General features: G+C 37.2%; 1 protein-coding gene across 5 annotated transcripts in view; it reads right to left on the bottom strand.

Annotated features, from left to right (window-relative positions):
- TCF4 (transcription factor 4) overlaps positions 1-22399 on the bottom strand; it is a 123961-nt gene that overhangs the window by 2583 nt on the left and 98979 nt on the right. For 3 of the 5 annotated variants that reach the window (XM_043998660.1, XM_043998598.1, XM_043998877.1), the window contains exons 9-13: positions 11909-12044; positions 10248-10410; positions 2495-2724; positions 1594-1734; positions 1-1389 (exon numbers count right to left, since the gene is read on the bottom strand). The exon at positions 1-1389 is cut by the window's left edge and continues 2583 nt beyond it. In XM_043998660.1, the coding sequence (XP_043854595.1) occupies positions 1598-1734; positions 2495-2724; positions 10248-10410; positions 11909-12044 (666 nt within the window). In that variant the 3' untranslated portion in view covers positions 1-1389; positions 1594-1597. The remainder of the gene's footprint in view (positions 1390-1593; positions 1735-2494; positions 2725-10247; positions 10411-11908; positions 12045-22399) is intronic. The other 2 variants (XM_043998810.1, XM_043998738.1) reach the window with 1 other exon arrangement.

Genomic DNA, 22399 nt, shown 5'->3' with positions numbered 1-22399 from the left:
GATGATTGGATATTGGCATTTTTCAAACTAAGGAGGAGGCAGAGGAAAAGGGGGTCTACACTCTAGTAAACCCACTTGGAAAGAAAAAATTTAAAAAAAATTAAAAAAGAAAGAAAAACCAATCATATCTATCACACTACTTGCAATTTTCTGATTTGATGTTTATTTTTTGTTTTTTTTTTCTTCAAAAATCTGACCATGTATTCAGAAACGCCTCACTGCACACTACTTAGGCTACACATGTAGGTAACACTTTAATCGTTTAAAATCACAGCCACTTTGATTATGTTATGTTTCTGATGATATAAACATTGGAAGGCACAGTGGTAACATTGTAGCATTCTAACCTTGTACCTCTGAAAATCCCAGAATAAGGGTCACACGAGCAACATTACGATTCCGACAAATTCATTTTGCCACGTCTTGGTAATGCTGCTTGTAATATCTACACATGATGTGACTTTTAAGTCCTGTGTTCCCAAAAGACTGGAGAAACAACTTTCTACTTATTTATGAATGAGAAGCAACATCAGGGTCAGCATTTCATCCTGTACTCCCCCTCCAGAGACAGAGTTGGCACTACAGGTTACAATAACAAACCAGGGGAGAGGGACAGAAATAAGACAAAAAAATCCGTATTTACAGTAAAATCTTTTTTTTTAAAAAAGTTAATCAGTACTATTTTTTTACAGGAGAAAAAAGTCTGAAACAAATGAACAAAAGCTTACCATATTCACTAAATTTTTAATATATATTTATATATATATTTATATATATATATTTGTCATAGGTCTATAAGATCCATCTGTTCCTCCTACCCTAAGGAATGGCTAATGTCATCACTTCATTTTCATTAGGACGTTTGCTGGTTTTGTAACTAGGGCAGCAAAGCTCCCCCTTCAATATCCAGTAAGTATAAACACTAGCTGACTACAACACCAACAAAAACGTTCATGTAGTTTTCTTCAGAAGTACACTTTTTCATTATTGCAAGTTTACAATTTTTAAATTAAATATTTTTTTCAGACTTACAAATTAATTATATTTTTTTTTTCCAAAAGAAGTTTAGGCACAAATGCATTGTTCCACAGTGTGGAGAAGATTGCCATTCAGTCTCTGGGCTGCGTGCCACAGCTCGCAACATTCTGCTTTAAACATTCTGAATGATATGTTAAAGAGAGTTGTCCCTCAAGTTGCACTTTTTTTTGTTTTTTGTTTTTTGATAATTGGGAATGCTGAAATCTCTTGCGTCTGTGATTCATAACTACTCAGACTTGTCTTATATTACAAAAAAAGGGGATTAAGGAGAAGTGTTTATGTGGGTTTAAGATAATACAGCTGTTAAGGAAGTGGTCTCTTGTTTTAATGAAGAAATGTGGCAACTTGGACCTGTGAAAGAAGTAAAAAAAAAAAAGAAATTAATGAACGGATTTCAGCATAATCCTTTTTTTTTTTTAATAAGCATTTCAGAATCTTTTTCTATGCTGAAATCTGGGAGAGGTCTCAATTAAACCTTTTTTTTTTTAAAGTCTGATGAATTAGGTCTAAGAGTCCTATGTGTGGTTGAGTAATATAGTTGAAAGTAAAACTTACCATTTCACATCTGTCCCATATGATTCGATGCATCTCCCATTCCAGGGTGAGGTCCCGCCAACGAGAGTGGAGGAGGCTCTGAAGATACTTTTTCTTCTTCCCTTCTTTTCAGGCATGCGGCTTTAGGATTCAGATTCCTTTCTGTGTGACATCAAAGTAAAAAGCATTGCCAAATGGTTCAGCTTGGTGAACCTACTCTCTATCTAGATCCAATTGTTTAGTTAACCCCAGTGCTACTTTCTGGGCTTAAGGTAGTAATGCAAAAAGACTTGGTGTTTTCACAGCAGTACCAAATCAATGGGTATGTTACAATAGCAGTTTGTAATTAATGCACTTTTATCTTTATTTTTAAATTTTTTAAATTTTAATTTTTGGTAGGGCAATGGGGGTTAAGTGACTTGCCCAGGGTCACACAGCTAGTAAGTGTCAAGTGTCTGAGGTTGGATTTGAACTCAGGTCCTCTTGAATCCAGGGCTGGTGCTTTATCCACTGTGCCACCTAGCTGCCCCCAATTAATGCACTTTTGCTGGTATGTTAAGCGCTCGTGCATTTAACTAGGAAGCAAGGGAGAAGATGATTCAGTCTGAATTGAATACTGAATGTGGATACCAAATTTATAATTCTGAAAAGCGAGCAAGGCAGATATTCTAAATTCTGGATGCAGATAATACACCCAGGGAATTTCAAACTGGAGTTTTAAAATCTAAATACTATATAGTCAAAAGAAAAAGTTGCCTTGTAGACTTTCAGTGTGTCCTCAAGTTGGAATGATAATTTTGGATTATGAATTTTCTTTGCTTTAGATATTTGCCATTGCTTGTAACAGTTATCGGTTTCAGAGCTAAACACTCACATCCTTACACTGGGGATAAGTGAGGGGAGAATGTGGTTTACCACTGACCTCGCACTTGCTGCTCTAAACTGAGAATGACGGCCACAGCCTGGTGGAGGATCAGGAGCTTTGTCTGGGGCTTGTCACTCTTCAGATGGAGCTGCACCATGCGGCCCAACTCCTTGAAAGCCTCATTAATATCACGCACACGCAGGCGCTCACGGGCATTGTTGGCCATCCTCCTTTCTTTTTCACGCTCTGCTTTCTGCTCTGGTGTAAGGTCTTCATCATCATTATTGCTGCGAACCAAAAAAAAAAACACAAAAAAAAGACATAACATTTTCTAATGGTGTGTGGGGGGGAAAGCTTTCTCAATATTTTCCTTATTTTGCCTCCCCCTAGTTCTCTTTCCCTTAAGGTATTTTACTGAGATTCTCCATATGAGGCCAGAATTTTGCAAATGTCATTACTGCAGAGACTGCCTACGAAGTGGTGAAAGAGGGCTTCATCCCATGAAGTCTCCAGCGTGTTTCTTGACCTGAGAAAAGAGCTAATGGTTCTACCCAAGATAGAATACTCAAATCAAGCTAGAGACAATGGCCAAGTCACAATCAGGGCCACATATTGTTTGCATTGGGAGAATGAAAAGAGCTCAGGATATCAGCCAAAATGAAACAATGTACATTTCAACAACAAACATTACATTTCATAAAGCAGCACCACAGCCTGTTTTCTCTTACCCTATAGGAAGCCCTGTAAGCAAAGTACATTGTAACATAAGAAGTTTTTGAGAAGTTCCAGTTTGTGTGGTATAGAGAATCAATGGAAAACAAATTATTCAAAAAATCTCAATGGACTTCAATAAGATAAGGTATAACAGGGATATTTAAACTCCTGCCTTTAGGTTTTCAGAAAAAAAATTAAATAAGGCAAAGGACTTCTAAAAATCTGCATGTGTGGTCCATACTTTGCCACCACCAGCTATATGGTCTTAGGTAAGGGCTGAGACTTGTTTTCTTCCTCTCAGGAGGCCAAATTAAATTATATTAATGGCTTTTCCTTATTCTCGAAATCAATTATTTTAAGAGCATGGTGGGGGAAACAACCAGAGTACTGTCCCTAGTTCCAGGTACTTCAATTTAAGGATAATTACAAAGTACTAGTGAGTGGTCTGGGAAGCTTGTAAATGAAGAGGAGTTGAGGGATGAAGAATTGAGGGAATCTATAGCTGTCAAGGCTGGAGAAGACAAGACTGGTAGGGTAGGTAATAATCTCCAAATATTTTCAGGCTTTCACCTGGAAGAAGAAAAAGATTTGTTCTGAGCTGTTCCAGAAGGCAAACCAAAGACCAATATGTGGAAGTTACAGGGAAGTAAATTTTGGTTTAATTGAGGGCTGCACTTTACCCACCTGTCCCGACTTTGAACTTTTTTTTTTTTTAAGTGAGGCAATTGGGGTTAAGCCAGATTTGAACTCAGGTACTCCTGACTCCAGGGCCAGTGCTCTATCCACTGCGCCACCTAGCTGCCCCTCCGAATTTGAACTTTTAAAAAACAAAATGGGCAGCCACAACAGGTAGTGAGCTCCCTGTCACAAATATCAGGCAGAGGTAACTAAAGAGATGTTAGGAATCCTATGGACTAGATGATGGCTGAAAGTCCATTATACCTCTAAGATTCTTGTGATTAAGTTCCAATTTACACTAAGTAAAAATGTTTTTCTTGCAATGTGAAATGACCAGATGGGCCTGTGTCTCTTTCATTTGACTCTCTTTCTGCCCTTCTTTCCTACAAGAAAAACAATTCCTGGCAGTGGATAAAGCTCCAAGCCTGGAATCAGGGAGACTTGAGTTCTAATCCAGGCTCAGACACTTTCTGGCTGTGACTCAAGCAAGTCACTTAACCTTGTTTTGCCTCAGTTTCCTCATCTGTAAAATGAACTTGAGAGGGAAATGGCAAATCATTCCAGTATCTTTGCCAAGAAAACTCCAAAAGGCATCCTCAAGAGTCAGACACAACTGAAATGACCCAACAACAACAATTTCTTTTGGCTAACAGGTTAAGAATTAAAGTAAGATGGTTAAGGCATCTGGATCTGGGGTTGTTTGGGGGATGGAACAGTACTGGTTTGAGATGGCCCCTTTTCATGGATCAACTCATAGAACATGATGAATCAAGTTTTGAAATCAATTACAATTTGACACTTGGTGCATTAAAATGATTCCCTTGGTAGCCATAGGATGGATGGAGTGAGATGTGGGGCAAGTAGTAAAGAAATATAAGGGGGAAAGGAGTCATTAGTATCTCATTGAAGGTAAATAATTTTCTGCAACAAGTACTTTCTGATGACCTGGCTGGAACAATGTGGCTCTTCCTAACATTAAGCTCAGGAGGACAAATAAGGCATGGTGTTGTTTCCTTGATATGCTATTCTAGTAATGAGTAGGGATAAAATATAGCTGGGCTAGGTCAGAATGAAATCCCTTTTTGCTTTTCCCCCTCTCAATTGTTGTTTATTCATTTAAATGGGTCCTCTACTTTCCAGTTATACTCCCCACTCCCAAGTCTGCAATGTCCTCTGAAAGAAGTAAGCAGGATACTGTTATAAAGCATTCAGTTCCTTTGGAAATCAATGCTACTTGAAATAATGAACAGAATGGAATAGGTGGAACAGCAACAGAAGCAAGTTTCCCCCAGGTAAAGTCAAAAAGGTAATCATTTGGGTAATCATTTTGTACATTAAACATTGTGCTATATATAACACAAAGAAGACTTGAAAATGAGAACTTGTTTTCCAAAGGTTCATGGGCTAATAAGTAATTTGAATTCATTATTCACTTATAAATAAATGTATAAATAAATAAATTGGTTATGCAAATAGACTGCATAGATTTTTTTTTTCAAACACTGCTGGTTTATAATACAGATTTGGAAGCATAACTAAATGTCACAAGAATGACCTTTTCAAATGAGAAGCTTCTCAATAACAAATTAAAATAGTCTACTGAAACTTCAAAGGATCCATTAATATGTATATGTAACAGCTACTAGTTAAATTAATAAGAATTGATCTGATCACTGAACAGCAACATAGAGGTGTTAGTCACATAGAAGCATCTCTTCAGTGCCTCTTACCAACAAAGAATGAAATGAAAAAACTCAAATTGTCACTGTACTTTTTTCTCTCATTTTCCCTATCCATAAAAGAGAAGAGGATAGCATGAAAGCAGTGGCATTTTGGAAAAAGAATGGAGAAAAGATAAATGGTTTTTATTTTAGTGGTAACCTACAAAATACTCTGAAAATGCTTGCTAAGATCAGGGTAAGTGAATCTTAATTCTTTGTCCCAAACAGAACACCTTCTGCCAAATCTCCCTATTCCAAAGTGAAGTGGAGAGTTGGCAATTATGTGGGGGATTAGACAGCCAATTTGGATAACGGAAGACATAAGGGGATCATTTATTGAGTGCTTAGGGTGTGCTGCAAGTGAATATTTTGGTCTAAAATATCTGGAATGTATACAACCCTAATTTACCACATAATTGCCAACCCTCACTTTAGTACTTGGGCAGGTGGCCTTGGCAGCTATTTAAACAGTGTATTGGACATTCATGCTAAATTATGACTAGGATATCAGAATCTTTGTACAGTGTTCTCTCTATACAGAACTCTATCGAATAAAGAAGAAAGGTAAAGAGTAGGAGGAAGTAACATTTATCCCTGTTATATGGTCATAGCTACATTATTAAACATTTTGCTGTTAAGGAATTCTGAGTACTTTTCAATAATAAGTCTCAACTAAAGAGCTTACTTAGGGCACAAGATTGCAAGAACACCTTATCCTCTTTTATTTAATATGTTCAGAATGTATCTAACACTGTGACTTTTTTTTCTCTTTGGAATGTTCAATTTCCCAGATTTGTAGCTTGTTGGCTGAGCAAGTCAAATCTCAGTAGATTGATGGATCTGAATGAAGGACAGCTCTCTTAATATGAACTACGGGCTCATTAGTTCAGAATGGTAGGATGCAAGTTAGGAGTTATTACTAATCCTAAATTCTCTACAACACCCAGTACATTCCTGACATTCCGTTAAATAGTAGCAATTAGTAGAATTTAGTTAAATTATAAAGGAGCAATATTAAAATGCTAGTGCTTAAGGTGGGTACTGAAGAACTCTGGTGCTATTCAAGTATCTGCCTCCTATCCTTGGTCATACACAATTAATGTAGACACGTTTCATTATTTTCCCTTCTGCCTTTGAACTTTCGCATTCCAATTCTGTTGGTCTTTTAAGAGAATCTACTGTTACTGAGAATATTTCTGTGTTTTGTTCTAAATTCTTTAGTGTCTGGTTAGATGTGCTGATTTTTTTAAGAGCCTTATTTCCCTTCAGATGTCTTTGATATTTTCACTTAACTTCATGTTGCTTCTGAATCCTCTTAGAGTTCTTAGAGTTATTTCACTGTTGTTTCTGTAGGGCTTGAAGAATTCCTTGTGCTAAGTGCACCTTTGACCTCAGTTTCCTTTGTTATCTAGTTCCTGTTCAATGATATGACAATTTTTCCTTGAAAGAACATTTCTTTTCCTCCGTCAGATCTCCTTTATTTTTTATCTCTCACTGGGCCGATTTTGCTATGGTTTCCTTGTTGCAATTACGCTGCCTACCCCAAATCCTTGCTTTTCTTAAGGCCTAGTACTGTTGTGCCCCTTCCCCAGTACTGGTTACTCATTCTCTGCAACACCGGGGCCAGACACTGCCATTGTGTCCCTCAGATGGGAGGGTGACCAATAGGGTTATTGCTATAGGAAAATTCTAAGTGGGCCTTAGTCTCCCTGCTTCCTCAGTCTGTTCGTTCCTTCCACCCCCCAAATCATCTTCATCCTATTTTGTATATCTCTCTACATGTACATATTCTCCCCCTGTTAGATTTAAGAACTTCCTTAAGAACCAGGGCTTCTTTCACTTTTGATTTTGTATTCCTAGTGCCTAGCAGATAAATATAAATGCTTATCGACCAACAGACTATTCTTAACCTTTGCCTCATTTTTCTGGATTCTACCTTCTCTCTATAACTAACTTTCTACAGTTCCCCATAAAGTAGGACCTCTGAGGCTGGTGATAAAAGATCCAAGAGATAGTCCTCCTGGTTCACTGCTGAAAGGAATGTTCCAAGTTGCTGCTTCTCCTCCTTTCTCTCCAGCTGGCTATATCTTTCCTCCTGTCCTATATTTTGAGTAGTTGCAACCAGTGCTGCCCTTATGGAATCCTCCATTTTCTCATTTCCTAGATTCACATTCCTCCTTAGCCGCCCTTTTTTCCTTCGTCTTGAGCCCTGGGCTCATCTAATTCTTGGATTTTAACCCATCTGAGTTGTGCCATCACCTTTCATTGTCTGCCTTAGTTTTGATTATCGCGGTTTAAAATCCAACAGAACTGACGTAGGCCAGCACCTGGAAGGGGGAAGGAGGGAGGGAGGCTGGAAGCAAGAGGCTTTGGGTTTTCTACTTATATTATGTTGGGGGTGGGAGCTGCTTCTAGGATATCTCTCACTCCCCCATCTTTGCAGGAGTTCCCAAGTTAATGTAGATATAGGAATAAATTCGGTTATTTAGTCTGTAGCATTTATCCAAGTCTTGTAGACTATGGCAAATGTAACAAAATTGAAAGACAAGTAAAAATGCTAGAATTGTGTCACTATGTAAGTGAATCATTGGCATAATTGTTTCAACATCAGGGTTACCCTCCTGTACTGCTTTTATTTGTTTGTGTGTATTTGTGTGTGTGTGTGTGTGTGTGTGTTCATCTTTCCCTCTTCAACCATGCAAATGGGTATGTATTCCTTTGATGAGGTTTAGCTTAATAAGTTTTAGTATAATGGCGGCAGCCTATTGGTTAGTGTGCTTACTCTCTCCTAGGTACGATCAACAGGCTAGACTAATAGGGACTAAATTATCGAATAAACAACAACAGTCACTGTGTGGAGGAGTTGTATAGAAGGCACACTGTCCATGCACATATGAATACACAAAACTTCGACTATGTTATCTTCAAACTTAAAGGTCAATGCTGCATCTTTATGGAGTGTACTATGCATTACTAAAATAACTCTCCCGATCCAGGAAGTCTGGCATGTAATCTGAAAAGGTTTTGCCTTCCTGGTAATGGATTTGCATGAATAAATCCTTCCAAGATTTCTAAATTGGTTGCCTTCTTGTGAAGTGTCTGACTGAGATTCTGAGATTCAGGACAGAATATATAGTCTTAGAAGATAACAAATGAAAATCCATGGCCATTGAAGCTATGATGCTGACCTTATTAATCTGGTGCTGTAATGAAATGAGCTAACCAGAAGCAGACAGAACCTGAGCCACTCTCTCTTGGTGCCTTAACTTCATTAGGGGCAGGATGGTGACAGACCAAAGCCCTCACAGGTACACTGAATAGATAGTTGAATTTAAGTTCTTTATCTAATGAAATCTTTAGATTAAGATACTATTAAAGTCTATTCTTGTTTTTTAAAAGACACCTGTATTAAAAAAAAAGAAAGGCACCTGGACATAATAATGATTTCTTTAAAAGTAAATAGAGGGGGTGGCTAGATGGCGCAGTGGATAGAGCACTGGCCCTGGAGTCAGGAGGACCTGAGTTCAAATCTGGCTTCAGACACTTAACACTTACTGGCTGTGTGACCCTGGGCAAGTCACTTAACCCCAATTGCCTCACCAATTAAAAAAAAAAAAAGTAAATAGAGGCAGGGGCAGCTAGGTGGCACAGTGGATAAAGCACCGGCTCTGGATTCATGAGGACCTGAGTTCAAATCCGGCCTCAGACACTTGACACTAACTAGCTGTGTGACCCTGGGCAAGTCACTTAACTTAACCCTCATTGCCCCACGCAAAAAAAAAAAAAAAAAAAAAAAAAGGTAAATAGAAGCAGGAGGATAGCTAAAGGACCAGTAGATCGGAAGCCTAGACATGGGGGCAGGAGAACATCGGGACCAGGTTCTGATGCTTACTACAGGCATAACCATGAACAAGTCACTTAACCTCACTTCACAGGGTTGGTGTGAGGGAAGTCCTTTGAAAACCTGCAAATACTCTATAAATGTGAAATATTAATTAGGCTTCCCTGTGGAAATGAAACACGTTAAAGGGAACCAAAGATCAAACATAGGAGTAGCAGCAGCATAAGCTCACCACTGTCAGACGGAAGTAAAAATTCAAGATAAAGAAGGGTAAACAAACCGGATACTATCAGCTATTAGGAGAGGAATACAATTATACTTCATACCTTCTATCTACACAGGCACTGCAAAAGAAGAATGTTAACAATTTCGATATCCTTGTGAACTTGGCTCAATTTGTCACCATTAAAAACACAGACATCAATGCTATTAAAATTGGGATGAAGTCAGTCTCCAGGTGTATTTTAAGGGTAAGAGAAAAGAGTACAGTGTACCAATATATTGTTTTGCAATTTAGATTTTTAAAAAAAGAAACACTTTAAAAATAATAGCATTTTGCATTAAATTTACAAATGAGCATAGATTAAAAAGTGTGCTGTTTTATTTTGAAGTCTATTAATAATTATTTTTCATGGTGCATAATTTTCTTGGTGCCCAAATGAATGATTGTAAGAGCATTTTAGGCATTGCTAGAGTACCGGCATCTGAAATGATACTATCAGTACTTCTAGAATAGGCCTTTTCAGCTGTGGATTTACCTGCTAGGAAAAAACTGAATAGTTTCTTCCTTGTTCTGTTCACTTCATCAAAGTCCAATAAAGGAATTAAATGAAGCGACAGTATTATATACTGTTACCTAGATCTTGACCTAGTAATTGATTTGATATCCTTCTTGTCGTCATCTAATTTCTTGTCCTCAGAAGATTTCGTGTCTTGCAGGTTTTCATCTCCCTCGTCATCGGATTTGATCTCAGAGCTACCTGAGGATACACTCTGTCCCTGCAATCCAGCTGGCATACCTAGAGGGAAAAGAAAAGGCTGTGTTGCTACTGCCAATGCTTAAACCAAAGACTAAGCACACAGACGTGTATGTTCCTTATTGTGGGGCTGCGAACTCTGATCTTCGGGCTCATGCTGTCACTCTCTTATGCTATCTGGGGACGTTTCAAAAATGCACCTGCTCAAACCAGTTTTCATTGCATGGGCTCTGAGGTTAAATTCTATTTTGCAATCTTTTGGAGTAGATGGTAATTTCACTGTCTACAAAACATCAACTTAATTGCAATGAAAATCATAATCATGAAAATCACACACCTCAATGTTCTGATTAAGAACCCAAGTAAATATCAGCTATTATATTGAGTTTTTCCATGTGCATGATTTAATAGAAAAAATCCTTAAAATATTATTCCCATGGAATAAAATAAATACATTCAGTCAGTAAGACTTCAAAAGAGACCATAATGATATTACTGAATTAGGTTTCCTTCTCACTCAAAGAATAATTAGTGACTAAAGGAGATATGTATGTTAGGCAGTTAGTTACACATTTTAATTTTAATCATAGATGGTCACGGTTACAACTGGGAAATAACTATTAGATCCAAATAACTTCTACCATCAAGAATAAATGACTGCTAGAGTTGAACCGTAAATACTTCTATGAGCCCAGAAAGTTGAGCTGTTAACACCCTTAAATTTGTTCAGTTTTGACAAACATTTCTGAAGAAAGTCCGGGAGATTGCATGGCTCACCTTTTTAGGCTTGCAACAAAAATTTTAAATTTGGCTCTAGCAATTATTATTGAAGGTAGAAACTACTTTGATCTAAAAGTTTGTTTCAATTTGTAAAATTAATCATTAGTGATGACTTAAGAGGCAGAGGGACAAGCTAGATGTCTTCTTGAAAAAAATTTCCAGCCCTGAAATAAGCTGTAGGCAATAAATGGATAAGTGGTCATGGATATCTGTTCATAGATTATGAAACCTCCTGTTTATTTGAGGGAGTATGTAATCATTCTAGATTTCTCCCGACCAGAGAACTAATTTGACAATCTCTGCTTTATATTGCCAATTTTCTTTCTTTCTAAATTTCCTTCAATTAAAAAAAAATTCCTTCCTTCCTATCTTTTTGGTAACATCAAAGTCATGTTACATCTAAGCACTTTAGACAATTTGAATGGTAATTTTATTGACTGAGTGAAAAATGTGTAAATAACTGAAATAAACTTTACTGTCATCACTTGGATGTCTCATTCCCCACTCAAATGAAACCAGAGCCCCAAAGGACTTTTGAAAAACAAGTTTTTGGAGAAACAGAACCTATGAAGAACAGGTTCTAAATGGCTGCTTTCTCATTTTACTTTATTATGCTGAACTTGATCTTTGGTTCTGTGCCAGTTTTTAATCTAGAAGAGAATACCAAGTATGCAAATGTCTGTATCTAACCTAACATGGGAACAGGTAAAGCATATAGATCAGAGCACTGTCAAGAAGAACACTTCTATGGCAGACTCACCCCTGTAAGGATCTTGGGGAGGGTTCAAATCCGGGGATGTGGCTGACTGAACCGGAAGTTGTGGGACTGGAACCTGGTTTGGCACAAGAGAATGGCTGCCTCTTAGAGCCACACCATCTTCGCGATGGGCACCGACCTAAAAAAGCAAGAAATGACATAGAGTTTAGCGGGAATGGAAACTAAGGTGAGGCAACTAGTTCGGGAGACAGCCAAACATCAGTTGGAAGGAGACACCAGTATTTAACATTGCTCTTGATTGCTTTTCACTAGAGGGCACCAGAGTCCCACACATCTACCTATACTATCGTGCAAAAAACACTTAACACTCAGTAAGATGCTGTGCCGCACATTTAGTGACAAATATGGCAGGGTAGCTCAGGCAGGTAAAACGTCAAATTGTCTCCCAGGGTGCTGCAGTGGAGCGCACTGATTCGTACCCATCTGTCTTCTATCATGTCCGCCAACAGATCTGACAATTATCTTAATGCCCATATGCTTAATTGTGGGCTTCTCAATTCCCCCATTGCTATCGGAAATCCTGTAGGAATTTCAATTTGGCATTCGACTTTCATTTCAGGGGATAAGATTCTCAGGCCTGCCATTTTTTTTTTCCATAATGCCAGCTAAGCCTCTGACAGCGGAAGCTACAGCAGTATGCGGCACAGCCCCTGTTCAGTACAAATATAATAAAATGTCACCTGGCTTTCCAAAACTGGCAGCCCATTCCAAATTAATGTTTACTGTATTTCATCAGCCGCCGAGTTCCAAATCCAAAGGGGGACCATTTCTGCCAACACCACCACACCGGAAAATGTACCAATAAAGGTTTTATTAAACACACCAGTCATACCATCATTGCCAGGCAAGCACACTGGAGATCCTTTCATTATTTTCACCATTCTAGGCTCAGAAAGGCATCATATGATAGATAAGCTAATGTTTCTTATAGTTCCAGAAAAGAATATACAAAGAAGAAAATGGGCAATGAGCTTGAAAGATACCCTTGAGATGTTTATTAGGTATGGACACATACCTAATGGGTCCAAGTACCCTTGGCATGTGGTAATTGTGGGAGAAATTGTTGACTAGTAGCAAATGCCTAAATACAATCCAAGTAGACACGAGAAACCTTGAGGAACATAAATATAACACCATCTTTGATTTGAAAGCTAGATTCTCTATTATGAATTAAAAAAAAAATCTATTGCTTAATTGAGGCACAAAGGCACATATAAGAGTGGGATAATGAGCCTAAAGATATATAAGTGAAACTCCTAAATCTAAAGTTATTTTCCATGAATCAACATCGCCAAAGACAAGAAAACAACCTTTCCAATAAAAGATAAAAGTTAATAAAGCAATACTGCTATCACTAATTTGAGACCAAGAAACTAAATGATTTTTTTCCCTGAAGGGAAAAACAACAACCAAATCTGACCGAGACAATTACAAAAAAAATAACAAACCCTCAACACCAGATATTTTTAAAAGGGAATACTTTCCCCCACAAAGTATTATTTTTATGTATTTCAAAATAAATCAACTAAGAAGTTTTTGGAGAATCATATATGTATATATAAATCATACATATATATATACATATATAACAGACTAAACTAAATATATTTTGGTTCCTTATGTAAACTAAGTAACATGGCTTTTCAGCTGACCTGATTTGGTAATTCAGAGACTAGCTATAAAGAAAAAAATATTTTTTAAGCACTCTCATGTGTAAGCTGCTACCCTTAAAAATAAAACACATTTTAAATAGCATTTTACAAAGTGCTTTCCTCACAACAATGCTGTGAGGTAAACAGAAACAAACAATATTCATTCCACTTTGCAGACAAAGAAGCAGAAAAATTAAGTGACTTGCCAGGAGTCACATAACTCATGAGTACTGGTATCAGGAACTAAATCTGTGTCTTCTGTCTCTATACTTCTAGATCTTCTGATTTCTATAGCTGGGTTACAATAAAAAAATAAAACCCCCAAAACTTTACAGCAGAGGAGGAAGATATGGCATGACAACAACTCTTTCAAAGAAATCTAGAGATTTTAGTGGACACCAAATGCAGTAGATATGCCATGGTATCAAAATCCCAGACCGTGTTAAAATATCTAGAATGAATGAAATAAGAGTTCTGCTCTTCTCTTCCTTGGTCAGAATATGCCTGGAACACGGTGTTCATTTCCTCACAATTATAGCTGTCCAAAGGTGGAATGGGTGGTCCTAAGGAATAGTACATTCCCTTTCATTTGAAGCCTTCATCTTCCAGCTAGAAACACCCTTTTAGAGACCTTGTAGAGGGGATTCTTAGTTAAATACAGGTTGAACCCGATGGCCTCTGAGGTCTCTTCCAACTTTCAGATTACGTGATTCTGTATCTCCAAGACCACTGTTCTTTCCATTATGCCACTAACCCTAATGCTAAAATAAAACATCTTTGGAGAGCTCTTAATATGCTATGATAAGTATTTTCCTAGTACAGTACCATTTTTTAAAAGCCCTTACAACTAGTATGTAGGTAAAAATGACTAGTTTGTTATTTATCAAATTCATTAAGTTGTTTTAGGCTGTTCTGGAACTGAAAGACAATAAGACAGTTTGGAAAAACTTTAGAATGTCTTTGGATTGACAACATATCTGTTATTAGGTGTCTTCTGTTTTGGTAAATGTTAGGAAAATGAAATCTGCTGAATTTCTTTTGAAAACCTATTTAATAGGACTTACTTATAAGGCCTGACTATATTCAAATGAATACTTCACATCATTACTGATTTGATTTTTTTTTTCTAGCACTTAATTTAGGTAAAACATAACTAGGTCACTACTGTGTTGGGTGCAATTATTGTTGGAAGTAATAACAGCAATGCTATCTTAAAAACACATCCTTCTGTGTAATAGTTAAGTTACTTTCTAATATTTTATCTCATTTAATTTACATAATAGCCCTGTGAAAGGGTACATAATTATTTCTGTTTTATGGATGAAGAAACTTAAGTATTACAGATATTTGGACTTGACCAAGGTCACATAGCTACTACATGACAGGTGGAATGGATAGAATAACCATCTTATTTCTAGAGTGTCGCATGAGCTGTCTTAGAATTTCACCTATGTTGATGCTCTTTTCTTTTGAATCCAGAATTTTTTGGTGTCTTTGAATTCCTAATCATTTCCAAAATGTTATGCCATATCATTACAATAAAACTTGGTAGCAAGTACTAGACTTGAGGAAATTGCAAAGTAGATGATGTTTGTGTTTCTCTACCTCCTGCTGCGCTTTCCCTGATCTGAGTTTCTCCTCCAACAATGTCTTTATGCTGTCTCTGGAAAGCCCTCCACCTTGGAGCCTGACTAGGCATGCCACTTCTACTGTACCCGGTGCTTCAGCTTTTCCCCTTACTTCCTTCTGCCTTTTGCTACCCTTAATGTCCTATGTCTTACAGGCAGCATATTTGCTTTTTGACATCAGTTTTCAGGATTCAATGCCAGGACACAAATAATGACTCCAACTATGAGAATTTCAGCTATTAGTAGGCTGATGGAAGAAAGGCTTTCATTGCTCCTTTGATCACATATATTCCATTCAGCCTATATGCAGCATTTACTCCTTTATTAAGATAATAAATACCTAGCTGAATGTGGTTCTGGTCTCTAGTCTCTGTTACCGGGATGGCTGAGGCTGCTGAATCACTTGAATTTCAGAGTTCTGATCTGCAATAGGGCTACTGCCAATTGGGTGTGTTTATTAAGTTCAACATCAATATGGCAAGCCTCTGGAAGTAAGGGGAGAGGGGGTGAGGGATGAGGCTGTGTAAGGAGGGATGAAGTGGCCTAGGTTAGAAATAGAGCCAATCAAAACTTCCTTGCCAAAGCAATGAGGTTCATGGATGATTGCTGCACTTGCAGCCTCCACTAATTAGGGACATTCAGTCTCAAAAAGGTAAAAAAAAAAAAAAAAAAAGGAAAGAAGACATCTAGAGTTTGTTGTTACCACTGAGTTTGGCAAGGCTTTTGGACATATAAAAGATAAGAAAACATAAAGAACTGCATCAGAATACTAGAATATTATAGTAGGAAGGGATTCTGGGGGTCATAAAGTCCAACCCTCTCACTCTTCTATAACACCTTTTGCTTGAACATATGAAGTATGGGGATCCTATTGTCTCACAATGTCACTTCCTCTATTTATGAATAATTCTAACTACAGTATGTGTATTCTGCCTTTCACCGAAAGGAAATCTGCCTTCCATGTAACTTCTCACCACAGATCTTGTCTTTAGTAGTGACAAAGAATTAGTTTAATCCCTTTTCTACATGACAGTCATTCACATATTTGAAGACAGCTATCATGTTCTCAGTAATCTTTACTTTTTCAGGCTAAATGTTTCAGAGTTCTTCAAAAGTTTGATATGACATAAAGAAATGTATTCCTGTATTTCTATTCTTTTCCTATAGAAGACTGACAAATATTCTCTACTCAAATTCTCTTGGTGAATTTTCTTGCCATTTTCCTGATGACTCATTTGTGCTTTTGAAAGAAAATCTATCAATAGTTTTTCATTTAATCTAAGATATAAGCTACAGATATGAGGTTTTTGTAGTTATCTTCAGTGCTAGATCTTTAAGTCTCTCAATCACCACTTATATAATCAATGTCATAATTTCTTAAAATTCACATAGGCCTATTAAAATCCCAAGTCACTGAAATGAACCATAGATTAGATGGAGGAGACTTCCAATTCCTTTATTGTAAAAGCATTCTCCTTCAAGACTTTTTGGAATGCATCTCTTCATGCAATTCAAAGTTAATGCTTTATCTTTCCCTTAAATATTTATCAATTCGAATATTAAATAACTTTGTTTTCCTGATCACTTTAGAATTCACAAGGAGGGAAAACTTATTTATTGTCTTCTTGGCATCTATCTTTGTTGTGGTGGTGGCAGTTCAGTTGCTTCAAACTTTGTGATCCCATTTGGGGTTTTCTTGGCAAAGATACTGGAGTGGTTTGCCATTTTCTTCTCCAGCTCATTTTATAGATGAGGAAATTGAGGCAAACAGGGTTAAGTGACTTTCCCAGGGTCATCCAACTTGTAAGTGTCTGAGGCCAGATTTATATTCAGGAAGATGTGTCTTCCTGACTTCATGCCTGACACTCTACCCACTGCACCACCCAGCTATCTTCTAACTCCTTTAATGTGATAATATTTGTATACTCCAACTACTAACCAAAATTCAAAAAACATTTCATTTCTATTTAATTTTTTCTTGTATATATGGCTCTTCCATAAGTTTTTATTTTTATTTAACCCTATGCTTTTTCTATGTGCATTGAGATAAGCATATGGGGTTGAAACAATCACAGGATCCAATCTATTTTTAGTTTCTTTTTTTTCTGCATTTTAAAAAGCTATCTATTCATTAAGTCGATAATATGAATCATTTTCTGTTTTAGTATAGTGGATTCTTCTTCATTAGAAATCTTCAAATAAGGGCTGGAAACCAGTTGTTGCAGAGAGCTTTCTATCTAGGGGCGAAGTTAATCATAATTGACCAGGATTTTATTTTACTTACTCTTATTAAGGGGTAATGAAATGATCTATGGTATAACCAAATCTTTTTCAGGCATTGGTACTAGTTACCTCCCTTCATACAGTTCTGTAGTATGTCACATCTTTAGTTAAACACTCCTGACTTTTTGGTAACCAGGTAAAATGTTCAAAAGGAACCTAAATTATATCTGCGAACTCCTGGAAGTGCAACCATCTGTTTACATGTGTTCCTATGAAAACTCTTCTTTTATGCCAATGAAATTCAAGGCTTAGAGAAAAATAATGTATTTTTTTTTTACATTTGATAGTGAATTGTGTTTGAAGAAGATCCTCCCATTCTGTGTCCATGGAACAATTTCCCATATGAACCTGTACTCTATTCCATAACCAGACTGTGTACCTAACTAACTTTGTTATTATTTGTCTTGCAAAAAGTATTCTTTAAATAACTGGAGGGATCAGGTAAGAAAGTGTGGGTATTTCAGCACAAATCTATGACCATTTCTGGAAGGACAACCCAAAGCGCATGTACTATTGATGAAGCAGGTGATCAATGTTGTCATCTTTACAGACAAAGGCAAGGATCATCCCTCCCCCACCCCCATTCTCTTGGGTTTAATAGATCTGCAGCAGAGTAAAAGCATTCACAGTCAGGCAAAAACAACTCTAATCATTCCTTCTCCTGGTAGTCAACTGGCATCAAGGTAGCCATCTCTTGAAAATGCACATTGCTTTGAAGCCCTGAAGTTTTTATTACCTTCTCCTAGATTCTTAGAAATCTCAAGTTAAAATGTACACAGAAACATTCAAACTTATTAATAATGACCAATAACAAATCTCCATACTAATCTCTGTAGAAGGAACCTTTTTATTAATTACCCAAGATAAAGTTTTAGATAAACATTCCATCTTTAAAAAGTAGTGAACAGAACTGACTCCTGAGCATCACAGACTCATGTGACATGTTTCCTCTCTCTTTTTTGTTTGGATTATACAGTGATTGGGGAACTAGCTGGTGCTGTAGTGTATAGAGTGTTGGTCCTGGAGTCTGGAAGACTCATCTTACCGAGTTCAAATTTATCCTCAGATACTTGCTAGCTGTGTGACCCTGGGCAAGTCACTGAACCCTTGGATGCCTCAGTTTCCTCATCTGTAAAAGGAACTGGAGAGGAAATGACAAGCCATTCCAGTATTCTTGCTAAGAAAACCTCAAAAAAGGGTCACAAAGTCAGATGCAACTAAAACAACTGAACAAAATACAGTGATCCCTGTTTAGGTTTTTGTATCTGATATGTAAGATTAGAGGACATCCTATTTTGCATTTGACTGTATATGGATTACTGATACAACTAATTCAATTATCTGAGTACATGAATTACTCACTGGAAGTAATTTAATCATCTACAAAGGTTCGTTAACTCTTTCAGAACACATCCCAAGGTACTTGGTTTGGTGACAAAGAAGCTCTACATTCCAAAGGATCTGGGTTCAAATACTAGCTTGGATGCTTATAGGAGCTTAGGAAAATCACTTCAATTCTCTGGACCTCAGTTTCTTCTTTTGCAACGTGAGAAGATTTGAAGCAAATGGCCTCAGAGGTCCTTTCAGGCTCTAGGTCTATGGTGCACTGAAAGAACTTTAAAATCATAACATTTTGGGGCGGCTAGGTGGTACAGTGGGATAAAGCACTGGCCCTGGATTCAGGAGGACCTGAGTTCAAATCCAGTCTCAGATACTTGACACTTACTAGCTGTGTGACCCTGCGCAAGTCACTTAACCCTCATTACTAAAAAAAAAAAAATCATAACATTTCAGAGTTGAGGGGATGTTGATAGAGTTTCTAATCTAACCCCCTCATTTTACAAAGAAGGAAATGAAAGCTCAAACAAGCTATGGGACTTGCCTAGTGCTTGATGTGAATTAGAGGTAATGCTGATATTCAGATTCAAAAAATAATATGGATAGCATTGTATAGGTTGATTAGAAGCTCCAAAGCCTTTAAAAAGACTCCCACTTGTTCAAAAGAGAGAGGAACTTTCTTCTTAAAGGAGACAACAGCTTTCATTTCAAAACACTGCATTGCAAACTTCAGCCTCTCCATTTTCCTTATGGTGGAGGGAAAAAAACACCCAAACCAAACCCTAAAAGTCACTCTATCAGAGCCCAGGCTAAGAAGTCTGATGAGAACTGAATTCAACCACTGCTGCTTCTCCTACAACATAAACAGATTGAAAAGATATGCCATTTCAATTAAGTAGTGGTTGGCAAGGCCATTTTTACATGGGGATGAAGGAAAGCACCCTAGTAAATATCTTTGTCTTTATTCTAAGCTAAAAACAAACAATAAAAACAAAAGAGATGTTCACTGTTTTCACTCCTTTTGTTTCCAGCAAGCATTCTGAAAGTAATTATTCTACTTGTATTTAAGAGGTCTGTTTCATAGAAGTGAAAATGTATTAAATTTCATTTGGCAGTTATTCAATCCTTGTTAATGTTATCTCCTGAGATAACTGTCTCAAAACAGGTTTTTAGACCAAAGGTACTCTTACACTACCACAATCTTTCTAAAATTGCACCACCTTGATGACACTTTAGAAATCCAGAGCTTTCATATTTCTAAGTAGACTCTTTGGTCTTAAATCACTCTTCCTGATGAAGGCCTTTGAAATTAAAAAAAAAAAAGAAAGAAAGAAAGGGAGAAAAACTCAACTTGAGGAATATGAGGCAGAAAAGAAAATCCTGGCACTTGAAATTAATTTTTCTTCTTTCCCCTTTTTTTTTGTTTCACAACAAACACAGAACAAAAAGTTGATGGGTTTTCCCTGTAATTAGACACCCATTGACAAAGAAAACAGTTTTGGTGTCTGAATTGTAATCTCCCCATGAAATATCAATTATACATGACAGTTGCAGAGTGTTAGATTTCAGTTTCAATTATCTTGCCAGTATCTCTGTCATATCAAAGGAAAGCAAACTTATTTTCTCAAATGTGAAAAATACCATTTAGTTTAAAAGTGAATTTTTAAAGAGGAGGAGAACGGTCACAGAGACACTGCTTTTACTGTTCACAGGCAGTCATGCCAACGTTCATAGAGTGGAGGCAGCTTTTCTGATGATAGGCATTAAATACCAAGGTAATTTTTTAAACAATTAAAATTATTACATTGTTCCGCTTAATGGGCAAAAAGTCATAGACTCAAATTATCAAAGGACTGAGAAGGGAATATCTAAAGGTGTCCTCATTCCAAATAAAGGTTTTAATTTAAACAATTTTGTAATCTAGGTTTCTATTTAATTACTAAAAGTTACACGAGAGGCTGATTCCACAACTGTCCTTATTTGTCTCCGATGCAAATACATCCTGTTACATTCTAAAGCAATGACATTCAAACTCATGCTTTCTAGAATGTAATATCATCTATATGAAGAATTGAACTATGGATGCCAAATGACCAGACCATGTTGTAAAGCAGAGTCTGTACAAAAACATCAGAGTGTCGTGGCTTTTGGAATCAAAAGAACTGGACTGGAGTCCCAGCTTAGCCTCTTCTATGCCATATCTCATTTGGGTCTCTCACAGCCTTGGTTTCCATTTTACAAAATACAGATCTTACATTCATAGTTGTCAGGAAAATACTTTGTAAACTAGAAAACATGATGTAAAATATTATTTTTGTAATGCTGAAAAAATTATTGGAGGCTCTGATGAGTGAGTTGCCACTGCAAATATTAATAGCAAAAATACCAATCATTTACGAAGTACCTAGTGTGTATTGGGTGTTGTCCTGGGTGATGAAGACAGAAATACAAAGGATGAGAGCCTGATGCCATGGCTGCTGCTCAACCTTACCAACAGGGACCTTGCCTAAGAACACCTAAGCCACTGGACTCTGCATTCCTTGTGCCCGGGGAAATTCTGCTTTATTCTTTTAACCCTATTATATTCCTTGGCCACTGTTCTCCTAGACATAAGACCCTTGAATATAGGGTCTGTCTCACTTTTGTATTTATGTCTGTTGTATTCAGAACACTAAGAGTTTAATAAATCCTTTCATTCATTCTTTCTCAAGGAGATTACATTCTATGGAGGGAAAATCATATATGTAGATAAGTGTATGTAGAATAAATACAAAGAGAATAAATACTAACAGGAAAAGCACTAGCATCTGGGAGGGTTAGGGAAAGGATTCAGAAGCTGGTGCTTGAGCTATGCTTTGAAGGAAGAGAGGGATTCTGTAAGGCAGAAGTGAGGAGGGAGCGTATTCCAAGTATTAGAGATGGCAGATAAAGTGATACATATGAGAACAAAGGAAAGGTTGGTATGGTCTTATAACATACATAACAAGGCTAGAAAGATATCCTAGGGTCAAGTTTGGATCCTAGAGGTAATAAAGAGCCATTGGAGTTTGTGGAGTAGGGACACAGTCAAATCTGCCCTTAAGGGAAATCAACTCTGTGAATGACGCGTAGTCTAGAGTGGTGAACAACTTCTGATCAGGAGATAACTGGGAAGTCTTGTAATAATCAATGTAAAAGGTGGCAAAGGCCTTAACACAATGTAGTGGCCATGTGAGTAGAGAGTTGGAATGGGAAAGACACTGGAAGAAGAAAGATTTGGCAACTTATTGGATATATGGAGTGAGAGACAGTGAGGAGACACAGATAAGATCTTGGAGAATGGTACTGGTCTTGACAGAAATAGGAAACTGGAATAAGGGTAGCTTGGAGGAAAGATAATGGCACACTGAATATGTCTTTGAGACATCTAGTTTGAAATGTATAACAGACAGTAATGTGGAACTGAACCTCAGGGGAGAAATTAAGTCTGGATATATAAATATATGAGTCATTTGCATAGAGATGGCAATTAAACCAATGGGAGCTAATGAGGCCACCAAGACAGGGAGAGACTGAAAAGAGAATATTCTGAA

This window comes from Dromiciops gliroides, chromosome 1 (assembly GCF_019393635.1).
Source record: "Dromiciops gliroides isolate mDroGli1 chromosome 1, mDroGli1.pri, whole genome shotgun sequence".
In the NCBI taxonomy this organism is placed as follows: Eukaryota; Metazoa; Chordata; class Mammalia; order Microbiotheria; family Microbiotheriidae; genus Dromiciops; species Dromiciops gliroides.
The sequence above is the reverse complement of the archived record's forward strand: the minus strand, read 5'-3'. Positions and strand labels throughout refer to the sequence as shown.